The sequence below is a fragment of the Chlamydotis macqueenii genome, chromosome 1 (genome assembly GCF_036417535.1).
Source record: "Chlamydotis macqueenii isolate bChlMac1 chromosome 1, bChlMac1.mat, whole genome shotgun sequence".
In the NCBI taxonomy this organism is placed as follows: Eukaryota; Metazoa; Chordata; class Aves; order Otidiformes; family Otididae; genus Chlamydotis; species Chlamydotis macqueenii.
This window is the reverse complement of record NC_141556.1, coordinates 123469458-123486165: the sequence shown is the minus strand read 5'-3', so window position 1 is coordinate 123486165 and position 16708 is coordinate 123469458. Positions and strand designations below refer to the sequence as shown.

Below are 16708 nucleotides of genomic sequence, written 5' to 3'. Positions count from 1 at the left end.
GTCTTTTCCTAGCATCTCTTGTGCCCTCTTACATCTGTGATTGTCTGGGAGAGCTGGGGAAAGAAATAAACTTTTCCAAAAAGGGCTCAACGCTTCAGCAAAGGTGCCTTGGGTCAGGTCTGTTCACACTGGCCGGGCCAGGCCAGCCGTGAGTGAGAGTGAATGCCCTTAGCACGTCTGTGAACAACCCCACGGCCGGTCCCACAGCCCGTAAGGAAGCAGCTCCGGAGAAAGCCAGCATCAGCTCATGTGCAAAATGACTGCGCACTCCTGGATTACCGGAGCAGCTGCTGCGTGAAACATGGAAGCTGCTTTTTTTTGCCTGCACACTTTGCTGCTAAAAAGGTGGTTTTGAGGCACAGGCCTTGGGGCGGCCTGCTTTGGTCCGCAGCACTCTATTCAAAAAGATTTGCTGCTTTCTAATTAGCACCAGAGATTTCCAGAGGAAAGATTTCCAGGGAAAACCAAGCCCTCCCGGTTGCGATGGCTCCACAGCTGTCTGTAGCTCAACTGCAGTTTTTTTCCCCAGGGAAGAAAGATGCCAGATGGTTTGATAAATGCCTATTTGACCTGTTCCATGAACTAAATTCAATGAGTTTGGATTTCCAGGCTATTTATGAATCCATTAATCCTCTTAAGTGCTAAAGTCATCTGTGTATTATAAAACTCTGGTTTTCAAACCTAGTCCAGCCCAATGCTGTAGAGGAGTATTATGTTAAGGATGCCTTTACAGGAGCAGCAATTCATCCTGTCAGAGAAGGTTTATCAACAGGCTTGGCACAGATGGTAGGACATGGGGCACAAATGGTTGTATTTCACTTCCTATAAGTACGGCTGCCTCATAAGTGAATTGTTTTTATAACCCACATTTTCATTTTCTGCGCTGAGGTACATTAAAGCTGAAGATCGTCTTTGCAATTGTTGAATATGGCTTTCAAGTTAATTGGTGCTTCGAAGTGCTTCTGTTTTGTCTGCAAGAATGGCAGATCTGAATGTGAAGCATCTTAAAATGTAGGTTTTAGCAGAGATTGCACTGTCAGGTGACAGAGAAGAGGACTGTATATCGTATTTTACTGTGTGAAAATGGGGCCAGTGACCTTGGGCATCACTGATTTCAATGTCTCTTGTAGTCAAATACCCGAACTGCTTGCCCCAGAAAGCCTTCCCCATGCTGTTGTAAGACAGCTCTGGGTGCCAGCAAGCACATGGTGGGCATCCTGCTGCACGTGGTCTTTCAGCTTCCCTGGAGCAACGAGGACAGTGCTCCTCCATGCTTTCCTCCTCCAAAATCCTGCTCTTCCCTCTGAGCCAAGGGATCAGCAATGTGTGTTGCCAGCAGTACGGAGCAGCTGGCACGTGAGCGCTCTGAGTCGATGAGGAAAAGCCCGTGAGTCTGTGCATTGCTCTCACTTTGCTCCCCTCTCCTCCGTGTCACTCCCTCCTTGTAACTTGCTCTGCTCATCTTGGGCATTGTCTTTAGCGTGCGCTTGCTTGGAAGAGCAGCAGCCTTCTGGGAAAGACAGCAAAGTATGGCTGCTCAAAAGCTCTGGCAGGACTTCCAGCACTATCAAAGCTTGGGTTAGACTAGAACTTGTTGCTGAGGTCTGAGCAAAGGGCTTGGTTCACTGATTCCGTGGGTGATGCCGAATCATAACTATTTTTTTCTTTTTTTTTTTTTCTGAATCTCTTGATTAGAAAACAAAGTTAAAAGTTAAATTAGGGATCTGCCTTTTGCATGAGTAGTTTGACGTTTTTATTTTCTTGGACCGGATTCCTGCTGCAAAACTGTGCTTCAGCTGGTAAACCTGCTGCTGTTCATCGCAAGGCCACGGCTCAGAGTCACTTCAGAAATCAACGCTATTTTATGGCTGAGATACCTCCAAAGATGTCACAGCACTGCAGGTCAAGTCCAGCTGAGATGCTAATCTCAATTTACGCTGGCTTCGGGATGTCCATGTCACCGTGCCATGGGCTGAGGTACTCAGAAAGCAGGTTCTGCTCTTGGAGTGTACAGTGGTGCTGGAGACCGTCCTGGGGCAAGAGGGCAGCCAAAGAGAGAAATCACGAGTACAAGGAGTACTTCATCACTGCTCAGGTCCATACCACCTGCCATGTGCCCTGATGCTGCTGCCACAGGGGCACATGGGCACAAAAGCACCACGATGCCGTTGTGCACATTTCCTCCATGTACTGCCCTGCTCTCCATGCACTGGTGAGGGCAAACCCCTAATGGCCTCGCAGTGATGGGGTGAGCGTTTTGTTGGTGTTTGTGTGGATGTCCTTCAGTTGATGTGATTCTGTGCTTGGGGGAGGATACCGTTCTAGCTCTCACCCACAATATCCTCTCAGTAGGGTCCCAGATTACAAAATCATTGCCCTGCACAGACCCTGCACCCCTGCACAACCTTCAAACAAATTTTTTTTTTTGACTGATTGGTTGGTGCATTGGTTTCAGTGCATTGCCTGCCTGTAATCTGGAAGGTGTGGAAAATGACTGAAAACATCTGCCAAACTGGTATCTGTTTTGACTTACTGTGAATATTTTCATCAAAGCCCCATCTGGGAGGGTGATACAGGGCATTTACTTGGAGAAGCGGGCAGGGATATTCCTGAATTGCCTGGTCTTAGGATGTACCTCCTGACTGAAGTTTGTTGGGAGAGCTGGTGTGCCCAGACTGAAGAATCTGCAGTCCTGGGAGAAGGCAATTTGTTTTAACATGTGGTACCTGTTTACACAGTGTTCTTCACTGGTGCAACTGTATTCTATGCCCTACGACCTGTTAAATTAGGAAGCAGAAGTGGTCAAAGTAAATAGAAAAAAGAAATTACATGATTTTGGATATCGTCTCTTGATCTCAGAATTCTGCCCCTGTGTTGCATTCCTGGGGGGGGGTCATACTTGGTGTTTAACATGAACATTGGCTTTATGTCCATTTTTTTTTTTCACTTTAAATTTACAGCTACTGCCACTAACTTCCTGTGAAATGTAGCTACTATTTATTTTCTTATCTTGTGGAATCTTGCATTGTTTTTCAGTTTTGGAAAGAAATACAAAGTCCAGAGTGAGAAGAATCACTGTAAATAAAGATAACTTCTGCTAGAAAGGCAGCAGATGCCAGCCAGCTGAGACTCAGAAACTTCATTCACAATTTTTGAAGTGGGTTGTTGTGTATTTTAGCGAATTCTTGCCTTTACGATATCTGGCTGCTAGCTCTTAAAAACTTTTTGAGTTTTCCCCTGGTAATTTTTGTGGTCACAAATTCTAGAGGAACCAAATCAACTGAGTTAAAATTTCTTAATCCAGAAAACGGCTGTTTGTCCTTCAGAGTATATGAAGCCTTGCAAGAAAATAGCCTGTAATGATCAGTGTTGCCCCAGTGTGTGCTTCAGAAGACAGGGCTAGTTTGGGCAAGAAAAAAAAATACTTCCTAGTTACAGTATTATACCTTTCAAAATGTCTGCTTCTGCAGAGTCAAGGTATGGGTTTGTTGCACAAACACTAATAATATTGGTCCTTCCTTTCCCCTCATCCAAATCTGAAAGAGATCTGTGGAGTTTGAAGAATCTGCTGTAGTGACTTCCAAAACAGTTTTAAAAGAGCTTTATGGAAAATGTCAACCATGGAATAAAGATAACGAATTTTTTCTTTCTTAAAAAAAGCATAACAAATATTACTTTAAAGAAAAACACAAAAACCACATAGCTAATCTTTTAAGCATAACAAAATAATCTTAATATTGAGAATGTGTAAGGTCTAAGATGCAACTGTGTCAAGGGACGCTACCAAGTGGCCAGCTGTTGGACAAGCTTTAGATTTTACATGATGAAGAAGTACCTGTAGTCAAAACCTAAATGTGGATAAAATCAACACGAAAAGGTCTCTTTGTCTTGGGCAAAGCTGGTCTTTTGAACTCTAATAGAAAGATGAATACAAATACAGCAACTAGATATTTCTGGACAGAGTAGCTCTCACCCAAAGCCTGATTTTGTTGACCCTGTGGTTAGTTGAACCAGTTGGATCTTGTACTCTGTGGTTAGTTTTAGCCTTGAATGCAAAAAGTTTGTTACTTCTGCAGTTTTTCTCACCTTTGACCTTCACCACATCCTTTGATTTTTGTTGCACTTCCCTCATCATCTCTCTCTAAGGACCAATGTAGAGTTAATTCTTAATTTGTACAGCATAAACCTTATATTCCTTATGAAGAATCCCAAGACATTTTAAAAAGACTTAAAACTTCCATTAGCTTCACTATCCTCACCCATCCCATGGTTTACTTTCTGCGCATATCCTATTTATTTGCTTTTTGGATTAACAGCTAATTTCACTTTGTGCTTGTTCAGCATCTAAGATGAGAGTTTCTACTTGTGACAAGAGCTTCTTGATGTGGCTCTAGGTTTGCAAAGAGAAAAGCTTGAGGTGTCCTTCTGCACCTCCACCTCCCACTCTCCTTTCCCCAGTTGCAACTGCTTGTTCCTGTTCCAAGCCAAAACTCACCCGTGCCCTCATTGCGCTCCTGCAGCTGGGCTGTCTGTGCTTGAAACTGGATCACTCTAATGTCCCAGTTAAAAACAACACCTGCTCCCTCCCTCTTTTTTTGATGGTTAGGCGCTCAACCATTTCCCCTAAGATTTTGTGAGTCAAATTGGCCATAAGTGGGTTAAAATGGGGATAATAATAATAATAAATTGTAATTCCTCTATCTGAAAGTGGGACAAGCTAAACTGGAAAGATCATACTGAATTGTTGTTTCGCACTGTGTGATTTACTGATGCCAGAATGGATCTTGTGCAAATGTACAGGGAGAGCTGTTCTCTTTTTTTTCAGGACAAAAATAAATTTACAATTGAATTTAAGAAACACTTCAGCAAAATAGACCTTACACTATAGTTTAAGACACACTGTAAAAATGTAATCGTTGCAGCTTGTCTACGTCCTCCCACATCTCTGGTGAAACAAAAGGTGAGCAGTCTCTGAGTTGGTTACCTATGGGCTTAAAATGATGGACAACAAGCAAACATCTAACAACTGATGAGCTCTGACTGCGTACTACGGAAACGACCGCTGCGACTTACCTGGCTTCAGCTGGAATAGGGTCAAGCCGTGCGCTGGTCTAATAAGAAAGGAGGAGTGCAATTCTGGGCAAGGACACAGAGCTTGTGTGGGATCACACAACACAGGGTTGTGGCTGTGTGGGATCTGCAGGGAGCTTCAAACCACCACAACCCTGACCTGCACTGTAGTCCAAATGACGTGGAGATCTCAGGTATTGGTCCTGTACTCCCTCTCTCCTGGGCTAGCACTAGCATTTGCACAGCTGTGTGACAGCTGGATTAGGAACTGCTGTCCGTGAGTCAGTTTTGGACAAAATTGATTTCCTGAGCTGGCTCTTGGGGAATAAGAACATAGAATCATAGAATAGTTTGGGTTGGAAGGGACCTTTAAAGGTCATCTAGTCCAATCTCCCTGCAAGGAGCAGGGACATCTCCAACCACATGAGGTTGCTCAGAGCCCGTCCAACCTAGCCTTGAATGTAGGCCCCCTTTAGGTACTGGAAGGCTGCTATGAAGTCTCCTGTAGTCTCCGGACTGAGCAGCCCCAACTCTCTCAGCCTGTTCTCATAGGAGAGGTGCTCCAGCCCCCTGATCATCTTCGTGGCCCTCCTCTGGACTCACTCCAACTGGTCCATGTCCTTCTTATGCTGGGGGCTCCAGAGCTGGATGCAGTACTCCAGGTGGGGTCTCACAAGAGCGGAGTAGATGGGCACATGGGGAAGGTGCTGTTCCCATCAGTAGCAATGGGGATGGATAGTGTAGATCCATGGGGAGTATAGATCCACGGAGAGTACATATCCACAGTATAGCATGGATTTCAGCAGCCATGTGGACACAAACCTCGCAACTCTGAAAATCTCATCTCTGAGTATTGTGGCAAGGGCTGCACCAGCAGGCTGTTAACCCCTGGAGAGCGGTGAGGTGAGAGCAGTCGTGGAGGAAGCAAACCCTGGGCCTGGCAGGAGCCAGGTCTCCCTGTGCCCTGCTCTGCGGGCTGGCTCCTGCACCTTGCCTGCAGAGCTGCCATGCCTCCTCCGGAATCCCTGCTCCTCACAACCTCTGCTCTTCACAGCCCCTGTGGACATGTAAGGCCCTCATGTCTGCCCCGGGCAGGATCTGGGTGGCAGGCGGAGAGGCAACGGACAGGCAGCGAAGTACAGGCAGTGGGGTCTGGATGTGGCAGATGTTTACTCCAGCTCTGGATGCTGGGAAATCTGTAGGATGTGCCTGTAGCTGAGAGGACATGGACTGTAGGCATTAATTTCTGAATAGTGGTTTTATTTTTTAATTTCTATTTTGCTTAGACTGAGGGCTGACTCACGGTCACAGGGATACTGGGGAGGAGGGAGGATAGGGCGAGGAAGGCTTGGGCTTTGCGAGGACAGACGAGAGGCAAGCAAGGTTTCCTTGCTGCAAGCAAAGAAACACCGAGTGCCTGGTGGGGTGAGGATCTGCTGGACTCACAGCAAACTGCGTCATGCAGGTGCGTGTAAAAATACTCATAGCTCTGTGGGATTTTACCTCTGGGCTTTTGATGATGAAAACAAAGCGGAGTGCACAGTGCCAGGAGTAAGCAAGTGGGCAAATGTGATAAATCAGTAACAAAGGACACTTAGCTGTGTGCGTACAAATGGGGATGGAGTTGGCAGTAGCAGTTCCTCACCGTGCTGAATGATTGCGTCTCAACGTGCTGTGACAATAAGATATTTATCAGACACTATGTGGACAGGCACTTTCTTGATGTATGAGACTGGCGAAGCGTCAGAAGACAAAGTATAGAAATAAATGATAAACTTGCAATCAGACAAAGCTTGTTGTAAATATCTGTGCTGAAACAGGCAATTGATTATTTTTATAGGCAAAAAGCAGTGCTGAAATTTGCAGATGCAGAATTTTTTTAGGCCCGTAAAGCTTCCAGTAGGTTTTAATGAATTCCAAATTACTTGCAAGTCAGGCAAATTGGAGCAATGTGATAGATAAAATAGATGGTGACATATGTAAGGTAATACATATTGCAAGGCACAACATGAACTGCTCACAGGCTGGGCTCTTGGGGAAACAAGGACTTGAGAATTGCTGTGAAGGGCTGGTAGATCAACTGGCATGAACAAAAAAAAATGCTTTAAGTAATAAAGACTGGGACAGGAAAAATAGCAAATGATAATGCAATTGAGTGTCATGTCCTTTAGCAGTACAATCTCATCTGGCATATGTCCAGCTTATGTCTCACTACCTTAGAAAAGACACAGCAGAAATAAAGTTTGGTGACAGAAGTAAACGAGACAAGTCATGGAACTAAGATTTCTCATTAGCCAGTACAGAAACAGCTGGCTTTGCTTAGAAGGAGACACCTAGAAGGTGGGAAGTCTTGTGGGAGCTATGAAGCTCCTTTTGTCTCCTTTGAAAGCATCTGTGAGCAAGCCAGTTAACCAATGCCACATAGATCACAGGCAGCGTGGGACACGAATGATCACAAATTCTAGAGATGAGCGAGGCACCTCTGCTCTGTGCCACAGGGCAAAAAGACCTTCACCAGAAGATCCCCTGGCGATGTGGATGTTCCCTTTGATTCATGGGGCTTTTCTACTTTCTTCCTCCTAGCTGTCACTTTTAAAAGCAGAGCTGAGTTTCCCTGTTCTTGGCTCCGACCTTGTCTGTGGTGAGTCCTCCAGCGACTGCTGACAACTCTTATAACCAAATCTCAGCTGTGGATGCTGTGACACCCGAGGTCCAGCTCGGGACACATCCGGCCCACAGTTAGCAGAGCACAGAAGGCGATCTCACTCCCAAGGACCTGTGTCAACTCCTTGTCCATCAGGACTGTAATATTTGCCAATCTAATCCTATTGATGTATCTAAATCTAATTCAGCTGGCTAATATTGTTCAATCCTCCCTGAGAAAGTAAACAGTATAAAAAATATATATGATATATAAAAAGTGTAACAGCTCACAAACTATTTTTAGTCTGGTAATGACATATGAAATGTCTACTCTTACTACAGTGGTACAAACAAGTTGCTTATCCACCAGCGTGACAGCTGAAACAGTGTCACGAATATAGATTTTGAACAGAAATAAAGTAATTTTGCAGCTCCGTTCAAAGAAACAGCACCTTTGTAAGAGTGCCCTTTGCGTGGGAAAAAGGGTGCCGGAAGAGCAGGGAAAACTTCCTAGCGCGCTACACACTGCTCTCATAACTGGTTAAAAATCCCATCCCAGCAGGAATTCAGCAGATCAGCAGCCACCAGCAGCTCTGGCTAAAGTTTTGTTTCCAGAGTTCCCTGCTGGGCCCCAGATTCCCTCTTGTACAGATGGTTAGCCTTAACGCAGGCTCTCTCCACTCCTGCCGAAGCTGTGCATGCAATGCAAAACCTTGTGCTGGCTGCTGGCACAGGAATGACTTTTGCCTTGCTCAATCAATTCACAGGATAATGATCTGCATATATGTTAGCTTTGATAACATTTCCAAATATTTAAATGATAGCACTCTGAAATAATTTTCTTAGAGAAAAAGAATAAAAATGGAACAAATACTGAAGTTGGTCTGTGTATTAACTTTTCCTAATTGCTCTAATATCCAGTTCTTGAACTACAGACTCCAGTTCAATGCTGCTCAGGCTGCGATGTCTCATCTTCTATGCTGTCTTTTCAAAATCAACTAAGTAACCGTGCTAACGAAGTTTCTGAAGTAGGTAGCAATATTTGCACTTACGAGGCTGGTGGCACAGCATCTTTCTTGACCCAAATCAAAAGGCAAAGAAAACCAATGCTATAAGATACAGAGGAATTAAATTTTGGTGACGAGTTTAAAAATGTCCCTCTTGATTTTAAATAGTTGCATGCTACAGGCTGCACGGCACTGGCCAGGATTGTCTGAACTAGGTTACCATTTCAAGGCAATAATCTTACCACTCTGAGAGACTGAATAACCTAGTGTACTTTTATTAAGTAAATGGAAGCAGAAGATAATGAACATTTATTGGACCACCTTAACACCTTGAAATCACAGGCATCAGACTGAGAGGCAGCATACTGATAAGATCAAGTTTTTACAAATGTATGAGCCCCCTGTACAAAAATAAAGTATAAAAGAGGCAAGCAGAAATAGTTGTTTCTTCCCAATCCCAGGGCTGCTTCTGAGGTCACATTCAGCATAAATTTAGAGAAGTCCAAGAGGCACTCTAAATTATGCAGCGATATTTACAGTACTAGGAGGACCCTTCTCCACTTGGAGATTTAAAAAAAAACCCAACAAACCAAAACTCCCATAACATTCGCACTGCATCTGCCATGAGTCTTCCTTACGCAAGTGAAACTTCCAGCTGAATTTATGGCAGCCTTTTTCCCTCTGTCTACAACACAAATAACAGAGGTGCATCAGAAGGGTTTGGCCAGAGCAGGAGGCAGAGGAGGTGTGGATCGGGCAGACTGAGGAGTCCTGGGTTTGCTCTGCGCTTCCTGGCACTGTGCTGAAAGAGGTTTACGGAGCTCACTGGGCTGCTGGGCTCACTGGGCTGCTGTACTTAAAGCCCAGGGGAGTTCCAAGTTACTCTTTTGCTACTGAAGGTTCCTACAAGGAAAACAGTCTGCGGTGAAGAGGAGGCAGGACAGTACGCTAACTGATGTGTTTTACAGTTTCTGTCTATTGACAAAAGGCTATACAGTGAAAATAAAAGACCCAAAGCTCTCCAAGTTAGGCTTTCTACTATGTAATATTAACTGAATGGTAGCTCCACTTAAGAGAAAAAAATCATATTAGTTACATTAAGACACTACTTATTGTCATCTCCACAAGGCAGGAGCACCCTCATGGCCTTATGAGTTTTTTTTCCTTACAGGCTGGATACACACACTCCAAGAAATTCACACGAACAGAGTCAAAAGTGTGTAGTCAAAACATTTATGGTGGACTATACTCAAATTATCAAAATTACTTTACCTGTTTAATGTCATAAAAATTTGAGATGAAGAATGTGTCACTGAAGTGAGACACCAGTACTTATCAGAGAAGAAGTTTGTATTTCTGATATCAGAAACACTTCACCGCTTGATTTTCAGTAAGTCTTCTTATCTTTGTGCTTTACTGGGAAAAGAGGTAGTTTTGAGAGTGAATGAACCTGTCACTTCGATGAGCTCAGCTAATATGTGATACCGCCGATCTACAGGAACACCTGCTAAGGTTCATCCAGGACTAAAATGACGCAGCACGACCACTTCAAAAATTACCTTATTCACTAAATAGTTCACAGTTTGTACCTATCCCCTTTTTGGGGGCTAAACGCGGAATAGATGAGCAGCTACTACTATTCCAATAGGTTCCCTCTTAATCACTGGCTAGCTTACGCGAGGCCCGTGCAGATAGCTTCTCGTCAGCTAGTTTCCCCATGCTCTGCAAACTACAAACACAAAAGACTTAGTTACGGTACTCGTTTTGGGACACAGTCACAGAACTGTGACTCCAGCCAAGCCTAAGTGGGTTCAACAGGTGGTGTTAAGTGATGGACCAAGTTCCCTTCTGCACTACTGCTTAAAATAAACACCTTGCTTGATCCGGCTGGATGAACCTAGCTCAACCTAGATTTTGCCTAAAGATTTTACAAGAACAGAGATTTGACCCGATCTGCAGTAGGAATAGGCAGGAGAAAATCAGCAACCTCTCTGCACTTTATGATAATTACTCCTATGATCAAGGTTCAACTGTGAGAACCTTTTCTGATTACACGTGCAGTGGTCCCAAACAACCGGAACAGCCCACAGATCAATTACAGGGGATAGTTCAACGTTGAGGATAAATCCTTTGAGAACACCGTATCATTTAAATATAAACACTAAACTTCATACTATCCAAGAGCACAGCCAACCAAACTTTTAAGAAAAATCATTTTAAGGAACACCTCTTGGTGGCAATGCTTGCTTCTGTTAACCGTTTTCAGAAAAAAACGCAAACCATCTGGGCCAGTGAGAGCACGAAGAAGGGAAACAAAACACCAGGTCAACACACAGTTAAATTTTCTTACTTGGCTCTGCTCTAATTCTAAATTAGTTTGATCTGTGCTCATGCAGGCAGAGCAGAACCTGGAACAGACTACAGACTGTGCCCCTACCAGGGCCTTCACTTATCAGATTTTAAGAAACCTTTTATCACTGCAAGAGTCACTGATTTGTTCTTGCAACTCCCTGTGATGAAATGAAGGACCCAAAAGCATTTAGTTGTTCAACACATAAAAGGAAGTATATTTAAAATAAAAAAAATTGGTCAGACTGTAGAGTCAATTACCATTTTTAAAGGAATTTACAGGGCTGCTGTAGATGAGTCTTTTGGAATAGTCAGTTTATCGCAATGCCTAAACTGGTTTCTTCATTGCACAGTATTTTTCTTTTAAAATGTGTGCATTTTAAAACAATTACATACATATTAAAAATCAGCATTTCTTTGCTTAAACTTAATTAAAACGTTAATACTCTCAGACAACACAGATCTGGAATGGTGAAACCAGTAATTGCCCCCTCCCACCTTACAACAAATTAAATTGAGACAAAATTACAAACACAGTTCACTACATGATTATTATTAATAAAAATCAGTTTTTTCTTTTTATAAAGTTGCCCAAAATGCAAGGGATGTGCATAGGTTTACAACTTAGAATAATATTTTACTTTATTCCCTTGGGTACGTGTTCCCATGAACGGAATGTACTTTGCTGTAGATTACAGGTTTTTTCAACACAGATACACCAACGGCATGAACGCTTGCGACTGTCCACATGCATTAAGAGTCAAGACCCAATTTCAAATTTCTAAAAGTTTTACAGAGTTCTTCAAAGAGACAGTATCACATTATCTGGATGTTACACAAAAGTACTTAAAAATACTATCCTAGGAAAAAAAAAAGCGAAGAAAGGCCTTTAAAATTTATGAATTTCTTTCGTAACCACTAGACTAATTATTTCAAATAAATAAAGGAAAGCAAAGTATTCCAATCCATAAAATCAGACTCTAAAAAGAATGTAGTGTTCCACCCCCAAGTTAAGGTAACAGAATCATATTATTATTACTATTAAAATAGATTATAGAAAGCAGCATCTATTTTGTGCAGTTTTTAGGGGCCCTTGAAATAAAAAGCTATGATTTCCAAAAATATAACATTCCAAAGGACTGAATAATACATATATTTAAAGATACATTTTATTAAAGCTTAGGAGAAATGATTAAAAAAAAGATACTGTCTCTTTAAATTAGTGTTTAATTTTTTTTTCCCCTCCTCCTATCTATTCGGACATGACAATAATTATAAATTTAGGTCACACTACATCTAGGTAGTCTCTAGGGGCCAAGACCTGTTGACACAAGGTCAATAACGAAGAGGTTTTCCATGTATGAGGTGGTTCCCAGTAATGACAGGTTTTTCTTTTCAATTCTCTCGTGACCGGTCTAGTAGACCCAGGAGACTGGGACCCACTGTGAGGCTGTACACACAAGCTCGATGGCTTCCTCCAGGTGCCTGATAGTTTCATCAATTTCGTTGTTGATAATTGTTAGGTCAAAGTAGTGTGCATATGTTCTCTGTAAGATTTCAGACTCCTTCTGCAGGCGCTGAAGAGATTCGTCCTGTTCGGTGGTCAGAAAAGAAAATGGGAGAGAGAGAAGTTGGATTGTTTCATATTCTTCTAGAACAGCTTTCTAACTGTTGCTTACAGAGAAGGAAACGGGCAAAAAAGCCTTAGGGAGGCCTGAGTGGTTTAGATCCCCCACCTAAATCTATGGAAAGCACACAGAAGAAACGTCACAATTTCTCTCTTGAAGCTGACATTCAAGCAGCAGTCAGTTATTGACATTACTTGAGAGAAAACGCAAGTCTACTGTTAAAAAGCAAGGCAGAGGATAGAAGCTTAGAAAAGCAGCACAGACACACAGCAACGGAGAACGTCTATGAATAAAACATACAAAGTGCACAAAATAGGAGCTACTGGGCCTACGTCCAGGTAAGAACAGGAGAAACAGGAGAGGGGGTATTGTCAGGTATCAGCTGTTCCCAGTTTCAGTAATGTTTTACTGTTCAACATCAGTCTTCTGGGTCTACTTCCTTTAATAACCATTTACTGATAGGGAAGTTCTCACTCCGCATTACTCTGTGGTTCCTATTTCAGAGCGGGCCATTTCCAACACCTCTTAGCGTGAGATCCTGAGGACGAACCACGCAGCCTGCACTCAAGAAAGGCCAGTGACAGCAGACTTGGTGCTTTCCATGGCTTTGTGTCAATGCCCTTACAGAAACAACTGCATCCTACTTTGTAAGTGCGCTACCGAACTCTGTGCAGCCAACAATGCTACAGTGATGGGCTTTGTCAGCCAGGTCTGCCTTGCTGAGAGAGTGGGATTTGCAAAAGGCTTCCTTCTAGAGTTTTGCAGCAATTATAGATTTGAATAGTCTTCCTGCAGATTCCCTTAGAAATAAAAAATATCAACTGCTGCTGCTTTCAGGGATCTTGAAATAGCCACAGGTAAGTTGTCAAGTCCCTCCTGCACCAGAAGTTTGGGGTCAATATGGGGCAAAATCAAATATGAACAGTAAAGACTCCTGCTGCGTTGTAGTATCTATAGGGTCATCCTACTTGATCAATCAACTGGGATAGACTTTACTATAACAGAGTTTTAGGCTGCACAAAGTACAGACACAGTGCCTATAGCTGTTTTCACAAGAAATTATTCTGGGAAAAGATTTTTATCTACCTAATAATAGACCCTACCCTTTTAACGTTTAAACTTCCCAAGAATTTGTAATTACCATGACAAGTTGCTGTAGAACAGCGGCTTTCAGGTCCTTCCTCTGAAGGGAACAACCTGTGCTGAGACAGTTCTCCTTCCCTGTAGCTATGAAACCAGCTACTTCTGGAGGAGAAGTTATCTACCAAAGTTACAGTTCTGCTTCTCTCCTGAAGCTGTAGCCCCAAACAAGGAGGGAATGTCACCTTCACTTGATAATAGCTACAAATTTCATTCAAAGTCAGACAAATACTTCTCACATGTGCTTCTCTACAAGGGATGCTCCTTGTATAGACCATTATGCATCACCAGTGACTCCTGGAACTTCCATAGAAGATACCAGTGTATGCAAATTTAATTGATGCTATTATCAAATTGAACAATATGGATCAATACTAATACTAACGTTTCATAGGATCCAGTGTCTTTAAGTCAAAAACCTAGTTAGGTAAACTGTCAACTTTTCATAGATTCCAAAAGAAACATTAATTTAGATCAGCTGAGGATTTAAACTTTTCTGTTTAAATTAATCTACAATTGAAAAAAAAAAAATCATACTTGCCAAGTAGAATATTTTCACTGCTTTAAACATATATAGCTAAGCTTAATTTCATATTTTAAAGCCAGTCTCAGCAAAAACATATTGTACCTTTAAAAGAGTTTTAACTTCATGGCACAAGGCTAGGACTACCTGAAATGCTTCAGAAGCGTGAAGCCTCAGAACTGTTAATTCATATGTAGCTTTTTAACTGCTACTGATTTCCCATCAGCGTTATCTTTACCTGTTACAAGTATGAGAATGAACTTTTCTCACAAAGACATATATCCCACTGTGGCTGACCGAATAAAGATCTGAAAAACTTACAGCTGTCTGATTTAAAAAACCACAAATGGTAGGTAAGAATGAATGCTAATATTTGCCTTCCACACATAGATGTCACAAAACTGAAGAGTTTCAAAAACTAATTTAATTTTAATATTTTCCTGACTTAGTTACTCCGAGATCCAACTTTATTGGGATTGAAGGGGGTTGTATTATGGAATATCTAAATCTTCTAGCCTGCTGGAAATGTAAAACATTACTTCTTTCATATACTTTTAGGGGCAGTAATAAGTTTGGGATAGGACACTGCAGCAATTTCCAAACAGGTTCAAAACTTTCTCAAGCTCTGCAGAAATAAAAGAGATTACAGTTCTTGATTTTGGTTTTATTCTGGAGACAAATCTCACCTGTGTTTGTGATAGAGCAATAGACTTTGTACATTCAAAACCATGTCAGACTTGGCTAAGTGTTTCCTCTGTGTCTGCAAGTCTTAAATGCCAAAATTAATCTTTGAAGCTAACATTTCCTCAAAATTTTTGCTGTAGTAAGTTCCTCTCAATTTCTCTAAAATTTCTTAATTAAATATTGAATAGTGAAGAACCCAGATTATTCTCCAAGAATAATATTCTTCAGCAGTTGTGCTCTCAATAGTGTCAAGAAAGAAGATACTTATCAAAATGTTCAGATAGCTGCACACAGACAAATGAATGGCCACAACTTCAATAATTTCACATTTGGGAGCAGAATCTGTCTTTCCTTCTTCCCTCAGCTCTCATGCAACAGGCATTTTATGTGGGTCTAGCTGCAGCGTGCCCATTATTGGAACAGACTTTTCTTGCCTGTCATTAGAATTCAGTTAATTTTCCCAGTCTCCTCTCTTTCTTCACCATAGCTGGGACAGGAAGGAGTGAAACATGGCTTTTATCCACAAAATCTCTCCCGCATGCATAATGGCCACCAGTGATATCTTCAGTCTCTGAGGGCTGGTTTTTTTTTGGCCTTAAAGTATATATGACAATAGCCTCTGTTAGTGACAGTCGAAGCACAGCCTAACAAATTACTATTACTCCCTTCTAAGGCTGTGAATACACCATCAGGCCTTTGCCAATTTTGCTCCAACAGAAATAAGTTCTCAACTTAAACAGCAGTGGATTGCAAACTCATTAAGAAAAATTCCTTTTATCCTCTGGCTGTAGGAAGGGAGAAAGCATAGCTAAAATTCTGAAGAATTTGGCTTAATAAAGATTTACACATGGCTCAATAAAGATTTAGATCAAAAAAACAGCGCCTGTCAAATCCTCTTTGCTGCTGTCTGGGCAATGGGAGGTAGAAAACAGCTGGAGGAAGGAGGAACTACTCCAGTGTTTCCTGATACGCTCTCTCCTCTTGCTGTTTTGGCACAGGAATCATCTAAATTTAAGTTTCCTTTGTGATTAGACAGGTGGGTACACTCTGGGAGATTTCCTATGTGACTGAAATTGTTTTTGTGCTTTGCCGAATTGCTCATAGTGCACTGCTATATTCAGTTGGAAAGCACAGTATTTTGCTTCCTAACTCTCGCTGTGTGGTCCTTGATTATTGAGATATTTTGTGTGTTTTATGATAGGCTAAAGTGTCTCAAGACTGATACTTTTAAGATCAGGCCTCTGCACTGATCTACCACAAAGTCCAGATGAACAGTTGGAAGAGTAGAAATTTTACTCTCTAGTTTCTTTTTACTAGCAGATAATTTTAGCACAGATATCTGAAGTCATTATCACATTAAATTTTTATTCCAATGGTGACAGTAATGTTGAATAGGAACGAGCATATCTACATTCTAAAACTACTGAAATAACCCAGACTACCTTGTCAGCCCCTAGCTGGTACTTACAGGCAATTTTCTGCACCACTTTGGCAGCTATGTACAATTAGTGCGAGTGCAGGAAAATGAAAAGAAAAGCAAAGATGAAATTTAAGAAAACATAAAGGGGAAAAAAGGACAGTCATTTACAGAAGTGTTCTCAAAAAGTATAAGTACAATAAAAAAAAAACAGGCTAAGAGGATAAGCAGAAAGGGATACTCATCA

The 16708-nt window shown here is 41.9% G+C and overlaps 1 protein-coding gene across 6 annotated transcripts in view; it reads right to left on the bottom strand.

Moving 5' to 3' along the window:
* Window positions 1-8979: 8979 nt before the first annotated feature.
* Window positions 8980-16708, bottom strand: part of CASK (calcium/calmodulin dependent serine protein kinase) — a 226098-nt gene continuing 218369 nt past the window's right edge. For all 6 annotated transcript variants that reach the window (XM_086766406.1, XM_086766422.1, XM_086766396.1 and 3 more), the window contains one exon: window positions 8980-12661. In XM_086766406.1, coding sequence (XP_086622532.1) covers window positions 12485-12661 — 177 coding nt within the window. In that variant the 3' untranslated portion in view covers window positions 8980-12484. The remainder of the gene's footprint in view (window positions 12662-16708) is intronic.